The sequence below is a fragment of the Pyrenophora tritici-repentis genome, chromosome 1 (genome assembly GCF_003171515.1).
Source record: "Pyrenophora tritici-repentis strain M4 chromosome 1, whole genome shotgun sequence".
Classification (NCBI taxonomy): Eukaryota; Fungi; Ascomycota; class Dothideomycetes; order Pleosporales; family Pleosporaceae; genus Pyrenophora; species Pyrenophora tritici-repentis.
Window position 1 is genome coordinate 7,433,952 of NC_089390.1, and position 15,126 is coordinate 7,449,077.

The 15,126-nt window shown below is 52.5% G+C and overlaps 8 protein-coding genes across 8 annotated transcripts; 3 read left to right on the top strand and 5 right to left on the bottom strand.

Moving 5' to 3' along the window:
- Window positions 1–851: 851 nt before the first annotated feature.
- PtrM4_028790 (uncharacterized protein) lies at window positions 852–1,450 on the bottom strand (the record flags this gene model as incomplete). The annotated part of the gene is made up of 2 exons (XM_066103827.1): window positions 852–1,082; window positions 1,316–1,450. 2 exons carry the CDS (start codon window positions 1,448–1,450, stop codon window positions 852–854), a joined length of 366 nt encoding a protein of 121 aa, XP_065966029.1.
- A 400-nt stretch (window positions 1,451–1,850) lies between these two features.
- On the bottom strand, window positions 1,851–3,579 carry PtrM4_028800 (Afi1 domain containing protein; the record flags this gene model as incomplete). The annotated part of the gene is made up of 4 exons (XM_066103828.1): window positions 1,851–3,195; window positions 3,245–3,319; window positions 3,373–3,402; window positions 3,449–3,579. The coding sequence occupies 4 exons, from the start codon at window positions 3,577–3,579 to the stop codon at window positions 1,851–1,853; spliced, it is 1,581 nt and encodes a 526-aa protein (XP_065966030.1).
- A 481-nt stretch (window positions 3,580–4,060) lies between these two features.
- Window positions 4,061–7,328, top strand: PtrM4_028810 (vacuole-associated enzyme activator complex component (Vac14); the record flags this gene model as incomplete). Its single annotated transcript, XM_066103829.1, has 7 exons — window positions 4,061–4,291; window positions 4,346–4,513; window positions 4,586–5,884; window positions 5,934–6,317; window positions 6,364–6,482; window positions 6,533–6,612; window positions 6,664–7,328. The coding sequence occupies 7 exons, from the start codon at window positions 4,061–4,063 to the stop codon at window positions 7,326–7,328; spliced, it is 2,946 nt and encodes a 981-aa protein (XP_065966031.1).
- Window positions 7,329–7,462: 134 nt separating this feature from the next.
- On the bottom strand, window positions 7,463–8,296 carry PtrM4_028820 (Vma12 domain containing protein; the record flags this gene model as incomplete). Its single annotated transcript, XM_001932582.2, has 1 exon — window positions 7,463–8,296. One exon carries the CDS (start codon window positions 8,294–8,296, stop codon window positions 7,463–7,465), a length of 834 nt encoding a protein of 277 aa, XP_001932617.2.
- Window positions 8,297–8,811: 515 nt separating this feature from the next.
- PtrM4_028830 (IspA, Geranylgeranyl pyrophosphate synthase) lies at window positions 8,812–9,995 on the top strand (the record flags this gene model as incomplete). The annotated part of the gene is made up of 2 exons (XM_001932583.2): window positions 8,812–9,774; window positions 9,834–9,995. 2 exons carry the CDS (start codon window positions 8,812–8,814, stop codon window positions 9,993–9,995), a joined length of 1,125 nt encoding a protein of 374 aa, XP_001932618.2.
- Window positions 9,996–10,456: 461 nt separating this feature from the next.
- Window positions 10,457–12,239, bottom strand: PtrM4_028840 (HisF, Imidazoleglycerol-phosphate synthase; the record flags this gene model as incomplete). Its single annotated transcript, XM_066103830.1, has 3 exons — window positions 10,457–10,546; window positions 10,608–12,047; window positions 12,117–12,239. 3 exons carry the CDS (start codon window positions 12,237–12,239, stop codon window positions 10,457–10,459), a joined length of 1,653 nt encoding a protein of 550 aa, XP_065966032.1.
- Window positions 12,240–12,487: 248 nt separating this feature from the next.
- PtrM4_028850 (RpsD, Ribosomal protein S4) lies at window positions 12,488–13,211 on the top strand (the record flags this gene model as incomplete). The annotated part of the gene is made up of 3 exons (XM_001932585.2): window positions 12,488–12,532; window positions 12,634–13,055; window positions 13,109–13,211. 3 exons carry the CDS (start codon window positions 12,488–12,490, stop codon window positions 13,209–13,211), a joined length of 570 nt encoding a protein of 189 aa, XP_001932620.1.
- Window positions 13,212–13,328: 117 nt separating this feature from the next.
- Window positions 13,329–15,042, bottom strand: PtrM4_028860 (Pyr-redox-3 multi-domain protein; the record flags this gene model as incomplete). Its single annotated transcript, XM_066103831.1, has 2 exons — window positions 13,329–14,824; window positions 14,886–15,042. The coding sequence occupies 2 exons, from the start codon at window positions 15,040–15,042 to the stop codon at window positions 13,329–13,331; spliced, it is 1,653 nt and encodes a 550-aa protein (XP_065966033.1).
- Window positions 15,043–15,126: the final 84 nt, after the last annotated feature.

Sequence of the window (15,126 nt, forward strand, 5' to 3'; positions counted from 1 at the left end):
CCTAAACGGCACAACCTCGACACCCACATCCCCCTTACTCAAAACATCAACCACCTTCCCCCCACCCCTCTTTAACACAATCCTCTCTTCCTTGTCATCTCCTACCCCATAAAACGCCCTTCCCCAACCGCCCAAAAACCCCTCCAACACCTCCATACTAACATGCTCCTCCCTAATAACTCCCCTCTTAACCCCCACCTCCAGCGCATCAAGCACATACCCCACCGCATACGGCTGCGTGAAAACTCCCGCCGCAACCTTATCCTCGCCCCTCTTCTTACCCCGTGGATGCGGCGCCGAATCCGTGCCTAGGAAGAATTTCCCCCTGCTGCTCCCATCCACCACTGCGCGCAGCAATGCATCTCTATCCTCTGGCGTCTTGGCTACGGGCTTGCAGAAGCAAAAGGGGTCGCCGGCCCAGTCATCAATGATGAGGCTGAGGTGGTGCGCGGTTATTGTTCCGACGACGGTTGGGCCGCAGGACAGAACCGCGGTGAGGGCCGCGGCGGTGCTGCAGTGTTCGAGGATTATACGGAGGCGGGGGAAGGTGGTGTGCAGGGAGAGGAGGGTGGGGAGGAAGGCGGGTTCGGCGTTGAGGATTGTGATTGCGGGGTTTGTGGTGGTGGATGAGGTGGTGGAGGGGGCGGAGGGGGGTGTGGAGGGAACTTCGCCGTGGAGGTTGAGGACCATGTTTTGCGCTTCCATTTCTGCGAAGACGGGGTAGAAGAGTTTGTAGTCTAGGACGCCGGAGGAGGAGTTCTGTTGGTTTGGGGGTTGGGATTAGTTTGGGGCTTATTCTTTTCTGTTGTGGACGACTCCTCTCTCTTTTGGTTGTTTCTTACCCTACTTTCTCAAATACAGTGATATGAAATGGGGATGCAGAAACTCACAGTTGTAACACCAGCTGGATACGATTTCACACCCGTGATTCCCACTTTCTTGGCCTCGCGAATCGTCTCTGGGGTAATCGATTCGTGCAGATAGAGTGACATGAGATAATCGACGTTGGGCTCTATAGCACGCAGCCTGTCACGGTAATCAAGACATTGTTGCACTGTTGTAATGGGCGGCACGAGGTTAGGCTGCTCGATAGTTAGTCATTCAGTTTAGAGTCTATAAACACGGAACAGAGAGTAGTCATGTTAAGAAAGTATGAGTGATGACTAGCATGCAGAAACAGGGTTCAAAGAATATGTTCTTTTTGCATGTACGACGCGCGACCAGAGAATGCAAAAAGAAGTATAGTAGACCCGAATAAAAATAGAGCATGTCTTAGGAGAGGAAAAACTGAAAAGACTAGAAACGTCAAACTCACCATAACATAAACCTGGTTCACACCCCCCTCTCGAATCGTAGGTGTGATCAACTTGGACATATCCCCATCGCGCAAATGCACATGTGCGTCAAATGCTGCGGGCAGCTCTATCTCTTGCACCTTTGTAAACTCCATTTCGTCACAGAAAAGTCGTGTTCGTAACGGGTGTTCGTAGTAACGTAGTTTACCCCAGTGTTGGAAATTTGAGGTCGATCCAATGCGGGGGTACGCGCTAGTACAAAAAGGGTAAGCATCACCACTTTCGGTATCTAGTTATTTCCAGAATGTGTAGATACGAAGTTTTGGCTTTCTGATCAATTGCAGGGGTTGATTTCTAGATCTATGCTGAATGGGTATAGGTGGTGTAACTCTACATTGAACGAGCAGAAAACAAAAAAGTACTAGGATTTGGCGTGGTGCAAATCCACTGTGTGAGATGACGCCGTGCAGTGGTACGTGGTACCCAACGTTGCGCAGGTGCGTATGGTGCTTCGTGTCGATAGCCTTCTCGCTACGATCCCGCGCCGTGGCGAACTCAAGTGCTGGCAACCGGGGATGTAACAGGTGTGTTCAACATTCCCGCCGATGCCTCATTCTCGAGCGAAATCTTCATCTCCAGCCACGAGTAGAAGTTGGGAGATCTGCAAAACGTCTCGTATAACCCGTCCCTTGCTCTGTGTCGCTGGATCGGCCCATTCCCGCGGAAGTTGACGCTGGTGCCGTATTTCCTTACACTACTCAGGAAATCCGGTACACTGAAACTCGCGTAACGGTTCATTCCGCCAGGTGTTACGACGTTTGATGTGGCAAGGTAGCGATTGATGGGCGCGATGAATTGTGCAGTGAGTTCGGCAAAGTGACGTCGAATGATGGGGCCCAGCTCACGCGTTTGATCGCCGAGCTTGAGCAGAGTTTCGATTTGCGAGAGAATGGTAGGATCAGATTTGAGGAAGCGTTTGGACGGTGTGTGGACTTCAATTCCGCCGCCGGGTAGATCTAGCAATGCGTTACGACTGGACTTGTGGTGTAGCGAGTGGTGGCGCCGCGTCGGTACGGGACCATCAAAGTTCTGGAGGTACAGTATGTGCGGTCTGGCCTTGTGGCTGGCTTCTGCTGCAGCGACGATACGCTTTAGAAGGAATGGGTTGGTGATACCGATAACGAAAGATATCGGGGTGCCGCCATCGATGCCAATGCTCTTGAAATTTGCCTGCATGGTCATGTAAGGCTTGACCACACCAGCGTATGGTACTGGGCAAATGAGATCGACGAGTGAAGACACAGCCTCACTCGCTAGCTGAGGCGACTTTGCAATGACGATTACGCTTTCACAGAGTACTAGCTTTTCGTAAAGCACGTAAAGGTCAGTGATGCAGGGCATGTAGTGCATGATGTTGTCCCAAGAGCCTATCGGTTCATATGCATAAATGGAGAGGGGTGTGTCTGAGATCAAAGGAGTTGGTCCTGGGAGGCCCTGCAACGGGAACGATCGATGAGGCGCAATGTCCAATGCCAAGTTGTTTCCCATAAACGGGAGGTCGTGATGTCCCAAAGCCGGCGGGTGCCATGTATTCATTTGTGAGTAGGCCGCTTCTATGGTCGATGGGTCGCTGATATGGCCTGTTTCTGTCATCTTTCGTAGGAGGCGATGGTGGAAGGCGGTGAAGTTGTGATGCGAGATCAAGACCAGCGTCCTTTGATTAAAACTCCTTTTCATGGTATCGTCGAACTCCTGGCGGAAGATGCACGAGCCATAGAGAGTATCAGAACTACCATGAGGGGCATTGGGCGAAGTTAGTTTGATGTCAGGGGAGTTGTTGGTAATGGCAAAGTCGTAGGCAAGATCCTCAGCGGTCTCGGTGTTTTGCTGCTCAGGGAAACTGGGCTGTCTTAGATGGGCGGCACACAAGTCAGACGAATGTGTGGTACCTGTTGAAGCAGATGGCGCTTAGATCGGCTGTCGCGAACGGGACATCTGGTGGGTATAGTATCTCGATTTCTGGGCTATTGAACTCTCAACTTGCTGTCTCGGTAATGCAGCATTCTTCCTCACCTACCCTATATCGACATTGAAGTTGCAAACAATGCTGTCCATGTCAGACGCGGACACGAGCGACGTGCAGTGCAACTTACAAGGCCACGGCCCAGTACTTGAAGCCTCCTGTTGCGATGGGCGACATCTTCGGCTCCCGCAGCTTCTCCATCTCTTCCTCGCGCCGGGAGCGGCGATGGGAGCTCAGAAACTTATTCTTGAACTTCTCCATGGGCCTGGTTGAGGCACCTGACAAGTGCAGGTGAACGGTGGACGATGTGAGGCGGCGGCGGCTGCTATCAGGCTGGGCCAATGGTTCTGACTCGGATCGACTTAGCAAATTAGCGAGCTCGGAGACTGACGACCATCATGACAGTGAGGGACGTGGAGAGGAGCTATGGGTCGTCGTTGGCACATGATTTTGCCAGGGGCTGCGCCGTGAAGGTCGCTTTTGGGCAAAATGTCTCGTTTATGGGGGGTTGAGTCGGCTGGCGCAGGGATACAGGCGCTTCTGTACGATGACGTGCGGGCCATGCTCGCGTGGCTCGGATCATCAACACCAACCAGCATCGTGAGGGCTGTGGTTCTGCTTAACCGTCCCGTATTCTACCAAAACCACCGCCCCGCTACTACCCCGCCTCCCGCACAACATGCAATACCTTCGCTGCTAGCACTATGAAACCCGCTCTGCATTTCTTCCTCCCGTGCTCACCATGGACGCCAATATCACTAAAGCGCTCAATGATAAGCTCTACGACAAGCGCAAGAGCGGAGCACTCGAGCTCGAAGGCCTCATCCGCGATGCCCTCGCCGTCCAGGACCACGATAGGATAGCCAAGATCGTGCACCAGCTCTGCCACGAGTACGCCTATGCCGTCCACCAGCCACATGCCCGCAACGGCGGCCTCATTGGCCTGGCCGCGGCCTCGATAGCCCTGGGACCTGTTCGTAGATATGGTATTGCACGCAACGTGAATGGAAGCCTGACTGCATAGCAGGAAGTCGCTCGCTATCTCGAAGAAATCGTTCCCCCAGTACTGGCCTGCTTCAGCGACCAAGATGCGCGTGTTAGGTACTACGCGTGCGAGAGCATGTACAACATCGCCAAAGTTGCAAAGGGTGAGATACTCGTCTACTTCAACCAGGTCTTTGACGCTCTGTGCAAGGTAAGGCAACCACCCCCACTGGCAGTCAACTGCGGCACTGAGAGTACCACTAACACGGCACGGGCTGACCAGATGGCCGCCGATTCGGAGCTCTCGGTCAAGAATGGCGCAGAGTTGCTCGACCGCCTGATCAAAGACATTGTATCCGAGTCTGCCGCTAGCTACGTCTCCGTACTACACACTTCGCCCGACCAGCAGGATCCCAATGACGAACCCCATCCCTACGCCTTCAGCCTCGAACGCTTCCTGCCCCTCCTCGAAGAGCGCATCAACGTCCTTAATCCGTACACACGCTCCTTCCTTGTGGCATGGATAACGCTGCTAGACTCCATACCCGATCTCGAGCTCATCGCCCATCTTCCTCGTTTCCTCGGCGGCCTGTTCAAGTTCCTGAGCGACAGCAACACCGACGTATATACCATGACACAGGCCGCGCTAGATAGATTTCTAAGTGAAATCAAGAAGATCGCACGCATCAAGAAGGGCATAGCCGATAGTAAGAGGAGCAACAGCAAAGACGAGCGTAGACACTCTGCCGATAGCCTACATAGTGCGAGTGAGGCGACAGACACTACGCCCATGGAGCCACTTGACTCCATGGACGACAGAAACGACATGAGCGGGGAAAGTGCGTCTGTCTCAGAGGACAGTGACAAGTCGGTCACTGGAGACGAGAACTGGATACCAGGCCAGGACGTGCATGTCGACCACCCCAAGATCCTGGAGATATTGGTCGACTTCCTGGTTCCTCCGCCAGGCAAGTCCTCAGCGTACGGTGCTATGGCAACACAGCTAACTCTAACAGACACCGAGGAGGAGCAAACCGAGATAGTGCTCACTGCTCTCCGTTGGATAGATAACTTGTTCGATATTTGCCCAGAAGACATTATGCCCTTCGTTCCGAGCCTCCTGTCGCACGTCTTGCCAAGAATGTCACACGAGGTCGACACGGTTCGCAAAGCGGCGGTCAAGGTCAACGCCGCGCTGATGGACTACATCCTGTCTCTGTCTGACGACAATCGCCTTCGGGATGGTGCCGGAAGCGGACAGATCCAACTCCCACCATCCCTGTCTGAGCTCGGTAAAGAGCTCACTGGCACACAGCGGCGCGATTCGAACTTGTCTGGCAGGTTGCTCAAGGCAGTCATTCGGGACCAAGCAAACAAAGCCGAATCGCCTGATGGCAAGGCCACGCGTTCCTCCACCCCAGCAGAGGCAGAGGAACGAGGTCCATCGCCACGCCCCATACCTGAGTTGGACTATCAAGCTGCCGTCAGTGCTCTGACGTTGCAGTTTTTGAACGAACACGAAGCCACCAGAGTCGCAGCTATAGCATGGCTGATTATGCTCCATAGGATGGCTCCTGGCAGAGTGAGACAGACCTCTCTCAGGTATTGTAAGCTTATTAACAACCATGCAGATACTCACCGTCGACGATGGTACTTTTCCTGCACTCCTCAAGACGCTCTCCGACCCTTCAGATGCAGTTGTTACCCGCGACCTACTTCTGCTTTCTCAAATCTCATTACACAGCGATGATACCTACTTCACATCATTCATGGTTAACCTCCTGAAGCTGTTCTGCACTGATCGTAGGCTGCTCGAGACTCGTGGCAATCTCATTATCCGACAGTTATGTCTTACACTCAGCGCTGAGCGTATATATCGGACCATGGCCGACTGTCTCGCTAAGGATGAAGATGTAGAGTTTGCGAGCATAATGGTTCAGAATCTCAACAACAACCTCATCACTGCGCCCGAACTGGCCGACCTACGGAGACGACTGAGGAATCTTGACAATAGGGTAAGAAAACCTTGTCCATCATGCACTAAAATACTAACAAACACAGGACGGACAATCATTTTTTGTTACATTATTCAAGGCTTGGTGCCACAACGCCGTAGCGACCTTCTCACTATGTCTTCTAGCACAAGCTTACGAACAGGCATACCATTTGCTTCAGGTCTTGTAAGTTGTTTAATGGAGTTATTATGAGCTGCAGTACTGACTTGACCCAGCGCCGATCTTGAGATGACTGTCAACATGCTCATTCAGATCGATAAGCTCGTTCAACTTCTTGAATCACCAGTCTTTACCTGTGAGCATCTCCGACCTAATCTAACTGAAACAGACTGACAACCATCTTTAGACCTCCGCATGCAACTCCTCGAGCCGGAAAGATACCCGTACCTGTACAAGTGCATGTACGGGCTACTCATGCTTCTCCCCCAATCCTCGGCCTTTGCAGCGCTTAAGAACCGCCTCAACAGCGTCTCGGCCATTGGCTACTTGCACATTGCGCCCCAGCGCAGCAGCTCGACGTATGTCCACCCCTCTTCTTCGTCCCCTACCCTAAACCACTTGCGGCAAAAAAGCTCAGAGATTGGGTCAAACAGTAGTAGCGGCAGCGGTATGACCTCGTCTGGAGGGCCTAATATCCCCACTTTTGAAAGGCCTGGCAGGCTGAAACCGAGAGATGGACTGGGTGGTGCAGATGCAGGTGGGACTGTCAAGTGGAGTGAGTTGCTAGATAGGTTCAAACAGACGCAAGAGAAGGCTCGACGCAGTCAGCGAATGGCTAGCTTGGGCGAGGAGGAGGAAATCCAGGAGAAGATGGGTCCGACGGTGCCAACGCCTTCTGCGCCGCCAAAAAGTGTTGCGGGGTTGAGGCCAGGGAGCCCAGCGGGGGCGATGAGACCGCCTCCTGTGCCAGCACCAGTGGGCCCAGTGCCGGGACATAAGCCAAGGTCTAGTCTAAGCAATCTGGGTAGATTTGCTGGTGGTGTTGCTGGACGGAGGAAGGACAAGAAGTAATAACCAGCCATGTTTTCATGATTGATGCGTTTGCGCGAGTGGGCACAAGCTGCATTGCAGGCGTCGTTTTGGGAGCAATGATGGGGCTTTTATGGAGTTCTTCAGCATGGTCGGCGTCAATGCAGAGTATTGCTTCAACGATGTTTGCCCTTTCTGAACCTGACGCCATCGCCGTCTTTTTCCTTCCACCCCGTCGTGTCTCCTTCAGCTGCATCTGCATGCTCGCCCAGAACCCATGTCTTGACAATCTCTTTGATCTCGGGTTTTTTCTTCTCAAGCCTCTTGGCCTCGCGCACCTTCCTCACATAACCACCGTACACGGCCACTTCGGCAATAGCGATGCCGGCGGCTCCTCCCATGCTCAATCCCAGCCTACTTCCCACACTCCAGCTCCGCGCAGCCACCCAAATGAAAACGGCAACACAGACAATGGAGACTAATATGTTTATGATTAAGATGATCTGACGGTGGACTTCTTCGTAGGACACGTCGTCTTCTTCGGCGGAGGCCTTGTGAGTGGCGCCGATGCTAAAGGGCTCTGGGGCACGAGGGAAGCGTTGCGAGAAGGATTCGCGAGTAGGGGTTGGGTGCAACATTCTTTCGTAGGAGAGAGCTTCTTGTTCGGCGCGGAGACGGGCCATGAGGGCCTGGTATTCTGGTGTTTGGGCAGGCTTCGGGGGCGGTGGTGGGGTGTAGATTGTGGTGTTTTGAAGGAGGGCTGCCAGGGTTATTGGAGTTTCCTTTACTACTTCTTCAGTCCCTTTGCTACTCTCAGTATCGTAAGGTGCATGCTTCTTGAGTAGCTTGGAAAGGTCAATCAACTGGCTATGTGCAATGGGATGCCCAGCTTTGGGTTCCACAAGCACGGGTTCTTCTGGGCGCTGCAGCTTTGCGAATTCATCGGGCACTGCATCCCGGGCTCTTGTAACAGCCCGGACGATACCGGGGGTCATGGTAAGTAGCACCATGTTTGATGAGTGTGTTGTGGTGGGAAAGTCGGCCTTTCGCTCGCGCAGACACGCCGCGTAGTGAGCAGCGACAGGGATGTACGGATGAGACAGGGTAGTTGATTCCGAACGTCATGATATTTTGGATTGGACAAATCTAGCCGATATCAACGAAGACGACTTTGTCCTAGCTCGTCTCACCACCACCCACCCTCTTTCCAGGCCCTGGGACCCGCATACACTCGCTCAATTGCACGTCTACTTGCTTCTTCCGAGATATTCAAGACCACATTCCTTCCATGACGAGCCGTACACCCCGGCTCGCCGCCTCGGTCGCGCGACAGCAAGCTTCCTCAACAATCCTCCGCCCATCATGTCCCTACCATAACGCCGCCTTCTCTCGCTCGCCGCAGAGTCAAAATGCAACAAAATCACTATATCACCCCTCGAGACGGCGGTATCAGTCGTCATGGGCAGCTGCCGCGCACGTTGCGCAAAACGTCATGTCGTCGCCCCCACCAGATGCGCCCATCAAAATGGATCCCTTCCAAACCGTAGCACGAGAGATGAAGTTTCTCACCGGAAACATACGCCAATTACTAGGTTCTGGACACCCCACCCTGGATACCGTGGCCAAATACTACACGCAGAGTGAGGGCAAATATGTGCGACCCATGCTGGTTCTGCTCATGAGCCGAGCGACGGCGCTCACACCCCGAAGTTCAAGAGGAGGCATGGGCATTGGAAGTCAAAGTGCAGATATTTCCATAACAAACCCAACTATTCTTGCAGATGAGAACCCAGATTGCAACCCCATTAGCAGTATACGACACGACTCTGCCTACACGAGCGAAGACAGCGATATCCTCCCCAGCCAACGCCGATTAGCAGAAATCACCGAACTCATCCACACAGCTTCTCTACTACACGACGATGTCATCGACCACTCCGTCTCCCGGCGTTCCGCACCATCGGCAAACGTCGAGTTCGGCAACAAAATGGCCGTGCTGGCAGGCGACTTCCTCCTAGGAAGAGCCTCCGTTGCGCTAGCCCGACTCCGCGATCCAGAAGTCACTGAGCTCTTAGCAACCGTCATCGCAAACCTAGTCGAGGGCGAGTTCATGCAACTCAAGAACACTGCGCGCGACGACAAGAACCCGGCGTGGACTGAAGATACCGTTTCTTACTACCTCCAGAAAACATACCTCAAATCGGCCTCGCTCATCTCCAAAAGCTGTCGTGCCGCTGCTATTCTTGGCGGCTCAACACCAGATGTTGTAGAAGCGGCGTATCTCTACGGCAAGAACCTCGGCCTCGCTTTCCAACTTGTAGACGACATGCTCGACTACACCGTCTCCGAGGCTGAACTAGGGAAACCAGCTGGCGCAGATCTAGAACTTGGGCTTGCGACTGCGCCACTGCTTTTTGCGTGGAAGGAGGATGAGAGTTTGGGACGGTTGGTTGGAAGGAAGTTTTCACAGCAAGGGGATGTGCAACGGGTAAGTTCAAATGAACATGCATGTGAGGATTGGAAAAGGCTAATTATGATGTAAAATAGGCAAGAGAGATTGTAGCACGTAGCTCAGGTCTCGAGCAAACGCGTGCCCTGGCGCAGGAATACGTCGATAAAGCTATTGAAGCGATATCCTTCTTCCCCGAAAGCGAAGCCAAGACGGGTCTGGTGGAGATGTGCACAAAGGTTATGAAGAGGAGGAAATGAAGACGTCACCATCGTATCTGTTGTATTGTGAACAAGATTGAAAGCAAAAAGCTTTGGGAATAGCAACACCATCGAAGCTGGACACCTAGTGAGGCATGTTTATTATACCTTTTGTATGGCGGGTAAATCGAGGGTTTACTTATCGTAAGGCATGAAGCGGCAAGAGAGGAATAATGGATCAACATGTCACGTAAGCAGAATCAAAGCAGCTTACTTGCGTTATTCCGTTTTTCTCTAGCCATGGTTTGGGGGGAGGGATGGCAAAAAACTCTACTTTCTGTACATGTACACAATGTTTGGGTTTGGGAGTCGCTGGGGGGCTTCAACGTGGTTGAAAGGATTAGTCGCAATGCAGGAAATGACGATATTCATAATTCAAGGCTCATCACTCAATCCACGTCAACATGATGTCCAATTCCTTATTTTGCTAATATGCCCATGTTGACCACGCAATCTGCATTCTATATATCCTGTTCGAAAGGACGCACAAGTTGCCCTTTTGCTTGCAAGTGGTCTTTGACCTGCTTGACCGTATATTCGCTTCTGTGAAACTGTGGAGAGAGTCAGCAATCCGTTCCATAATCCATCAAAGTAGAGGACTGCTAAACTCACCATTCCAGCCCCAAGTGCAGCATCCGTCCTGGTCTGCGCAAACACGTCTTCAAAATGTCCTGGGTGTCCCGCGCCACTACTCGCGATAACCGGAATCTTAATCGCGTCCTTGACATCATTGATAAGTTCAGTGTCGAATCCGCTATTGCTGCCATCCTTGTCTATACAGTTTAATAGAATCTCGCCTGCGCCCATGGCTTCGACGGCAGTGACGAGTTGTCGGACGTCAAAGTCGCGGCCTTCGCGTCCACCCTTGATGGTACATTGGTACCAGCAGTATTGCTCGCCGTTTGGTCCTGGGGTAGCAGTCTTGATGGTGTGGTGGGGTGTAGCGTCTGGCGAGGCGACGTAGACGCGCTTTGGGTCTACGCTGATGACGACGGCTTGGTTGCCGTAGGCTGAGGATATAGTTTCTATGGCTGTGGTTCCGGATAACTTACCGCCGCGCGCATAGTACTCTTCTGCTGCGGTGACGGCGTCGGAGCCTATGCTTACTTTGTCGGCGCCTGATTTGAAGTACATGGTGGCGATGTCCAGGGCTGAGATTTTGGTTCCGTCCGTATCTACTGTGTCGCGTATGCCTCCGCCTATTGTGAGTGGGACAAAGACTGTTTCACTGGTTCGACGAAGGATCTCGAGCATGGGCGTGTCGGCCACCGGGCAGTTGCGGAATGATGTGATGTTGAGGAAGGTGACTTCGTCGGCGCCTTGCTCGTAGTATTTCTTGGCCATGTCGACGGGCTTGCCCAGATTTCGTACCGCATTTCCGGCGCCTTCTTTCTCTCGGACATCATATTGGTCGCCCTTGGTCACTACAAGATCGCCTTGGTCGTTTGTCCGGACGTCGAGACATGCGATAACACGCCTGGTAAGCCCTTCTCTTATATCAGCGTCTGATGGCTTCTCGGGCAGTGGCGACAGCCTGTTCTGGTCTAGGAATGCCTTAAGGACACGCAGTCCTGCAGCTCCACTCTTCTCGGGGTGGAACTGAGTGGCAAAGATGTTGTTTTTGGCGACTGCGCCCACAAACTCCTCATCGCCGTAGCGCGCAGTTGCAATTGCCCAGCCATGCTTTTCTAACTCGCCCTCCTTATAAAGCGCGGCATATGAGTGGACGTAGTAGTACTTGGATGTTGGTCGCAGTCCGTACAGCGATTGGTCAGTCATGTCGCCTTGCCGCGAAGTGTTGGCGCTATTCCATCCGATGTGCGGTACGCTCTTGTCTGTGTCGCGGAACTTGCGCAGTTTGGTCGGAATGAAGCCGAAGCCTTTGACCTTCTCATCTTCTTCCGAGCCTTCAAATAGCGCCTGCAGACCAACACAAATTCCCATCAGTGGTTTCCCGGCTTTGACGTGTTCGCGAATCGGCTCCATGTAGCCTGCATTCTGTAGCTGCGAGAGACAGTGACCAAAGTGGCCTACACCAGGAATGATGAGTTTCTACGGGCGATGCTGTATCAGCACCTGTCAATTGATGTGCGATTCTTTATAAACGGGTCTTAGTAGTACCTCTGCAGCAGGGACATCAGTAGGTGACTTGACCCATTCTACGGTATAGCCGACTTTCTCAATGGCATTTACCAAAGATCTAACATTGCCAGCAACATAATCGAGCAAGTGAACGGTCGGCATCTTGAAGAGTCTTGAAGAATGACACAAAGAAGAAGACAGGACGAGAGTGACTCCAACGCGACGGTAAAGGGAAATTTGGATGCACCCCGCCGTCATTGGAGGGGTACCACGCTACCCACTAGCGCCCGCAGCACCCCTGTCACGAATCTTGGCATCTAATGTTCGTCTTCGCGCCCAACTTTTCGCCGACGTACAACCAACCCATCTTAACGCGCCGCACGTAAAGACATATTAAGTAAATCTTCAACATGGTGCGCAAACTCAAGCACCACGAGCAGAAGCTCCTGAAGAAGGTATGTGCCAACCAGCGCATTCGACAGACGCGCGAAGCTCCAGACCAAAGTCTTCGACGCCATACAGGAAACCTCTTCGAGTGCTGATTCCAGGTTCCCAGGTCGACTTCAACACATACAAAAGCGACAATGATCATCGGGAAGCAGCGGTAATGCGCCGCTATGCCATCCAAGGCCGAGACGACTACCGAAAATACAACCAGCTCGCTGGTTCTCTGCGACAACTCGCGCACAAGATTGCCGCCTTGGACCCGTCGGATCCGTTCAGAAGAAAACATGAAGACTTGATGCTGGAGAAGCTTTGGGATATGGGAATTCTCGGTACTGGTGGAGGCGGCAGGGGGAAGCTGAGCGACATCGAGCATAAGGTTACTGTGTCTGCGTTTGCACGGAGGAGATTGCCTGTTGTAATGACCCGGCTGCGCATGTCGGATCATATCCAGGCGGCAACAACCCTTATCGAGCAGGGGCACGTCCGCGTTGGAACGGACGTTATCACCGACCCGGCATATCTCGTCACAAGGTGAGTGGCTGGGAAGCACGTTGCATGACGTGAGCTGTGGCTAACTAGTCCAGGAACATGGAGGACTTTGTGACCTGGGTCGACTCTTCCAAGATCAAGCGCAACATCATGAAGTACCGCGACAAGCTGGACGACTTCGAACTCGAAGCCGTATGAGATGATTACCTGATTTATTGTGAATGGGCGTTATGGGCTTCTACAGCATCTCACGGCGTTACGGCATGACCTTTGATATCCGGATATAAACAAAATTCAATCCTTTACGCTTCGCATTTATGGCGAAGCTACGTCCGAAACAACAAAGCCTTTCCATCCATCCATCGTCTCACGACATTGCTTCTCGTAGTTACTGATACCCAAGATATACAGCTGATTCTCCGCCTTTTTACCCGGAACATTACTCGTATTCCACCACGAGTCCGTGTGCGGGTACAATGTACGGCTTGTCGACACATCAATACCCTCCTTCCACCCTTCCTCCGCCTCCCTCGTCGGCTCGATAATCTTGTTCATTCCCAGCCTAACAATTGTATCGCACGCAAAATCGCACTGACATTCTATAACCGTCGGTCCATTCGCCAGCGCATTCGGTGCCTGGCGCGAGTAAACCATAAACGCATTGGGGAACCCATGTACCATCATCCCCAAATACGTCCGCACGCCATCTTGCCACACATCCTTGATATCCACGCCATGCTTATTCTTGAGACCCATACTCGTGACCGATCCAGTGATACTATCGAACCCTGTAGCACACACAATGCAATCGAACTCTCGTTCCTGGTCACCCAGCTGTAGCCCTCGTTCGGTAAACCCGCGTATGCCACAGTCCTTCAGATCCAGAATATCAATATTCTCCTGATTCAGTACATCGTAGTAATCTTGCTCCAACGGCGTACGCTTCGTACTAAAGTAAAACGACATCTCATCCCGCGCCATCAACGCCTGTTTCTTACAGTCCGTCAATCGCTGCCGTACCTTTTTCTTCCAAAACTCGTACACCAATTCATTCGCCTCTTTATCCAGCATGATGTTGTTGTAATTTCGCAGCAGGAACTGCATACCACCCGCCGCCCAAATCTCCTCAAAGTAGCTCTCTCGCTCCTCGGTGGGGACATCTTGTGCACGCTTGTTCAACCGTGTGTTCGGTATTCCGACGGCGGAAGCGCGTGCGGCGGCAAGTAGTACGGGGAGGTTATCGCGGAAAGCGGTTATCTCATCTGGAGACCATGTTTTTTGCACCATGGGGAGGCAGTAGGATGGGCGACGTACGAGGAGTGTGAGATGGGATGCTTGTTTGCCTAGTTCTTGGGTGAGTTGAACGGATGTTGCTCCTCCGCCTATGATGGCGACTTTTTTGCCTTTTACCCTGATGCCTTCGTTCCATTGTGCTGGATGGATTAGAAGGCCCTTGTAGTTGGCTTTTCCGGGCCAGGAGGGGGTGTATGGTTTGTGCAGGAGCCTTGTTGCTAGGACTAGCCATCTTGATCTGGCTGTCACTCCTGACTCAGTTCGGATCGTCCAATCTGCGATGCTGTTGTCCCAGGTACAACCACACACTCTTGCGTTGAATGTTGTGTCGCGCCGTAGTCCGAGCGCCTTGTCAATGTGCGCCATGTACCTTCTCAGCTCGTGGTGATCGGGGAAACGCGAGGAAAAGGTCCATGTGTTGTAGACTTCGGGGATGCTGAGTTGGTAGAAGGGTGTTTCGCTGTCAACACGTGCGCCGGGATATCGGTTACAGTGCCATGCTCCGCCAAAGTCGGATCCTGTTTTGTTTGAGGATTAGTATTTTGAAGAGAAAGAGACAGGAGAGTGGAAGTTGCGAACCGGCTTCGAAGATGTGGGAATGGAGGCTTTGATTACGGAAACGGTGGAGAGCGCTGATGCCCGAGAAACCGGCGCCTATGATTATGACGTCGTATTTCTGGTCTTGAGTTGTAGGAACAGGGCTGTGTGAGTTGAGCAGGGGTGGTGTTCGTAGCATAGTACTAGAATTATATGTTTGAGACGGACACGAGAGATGTATTCAGTGGTGCTATATAGAACGCTAGAAGATCGGAAGAGGAGT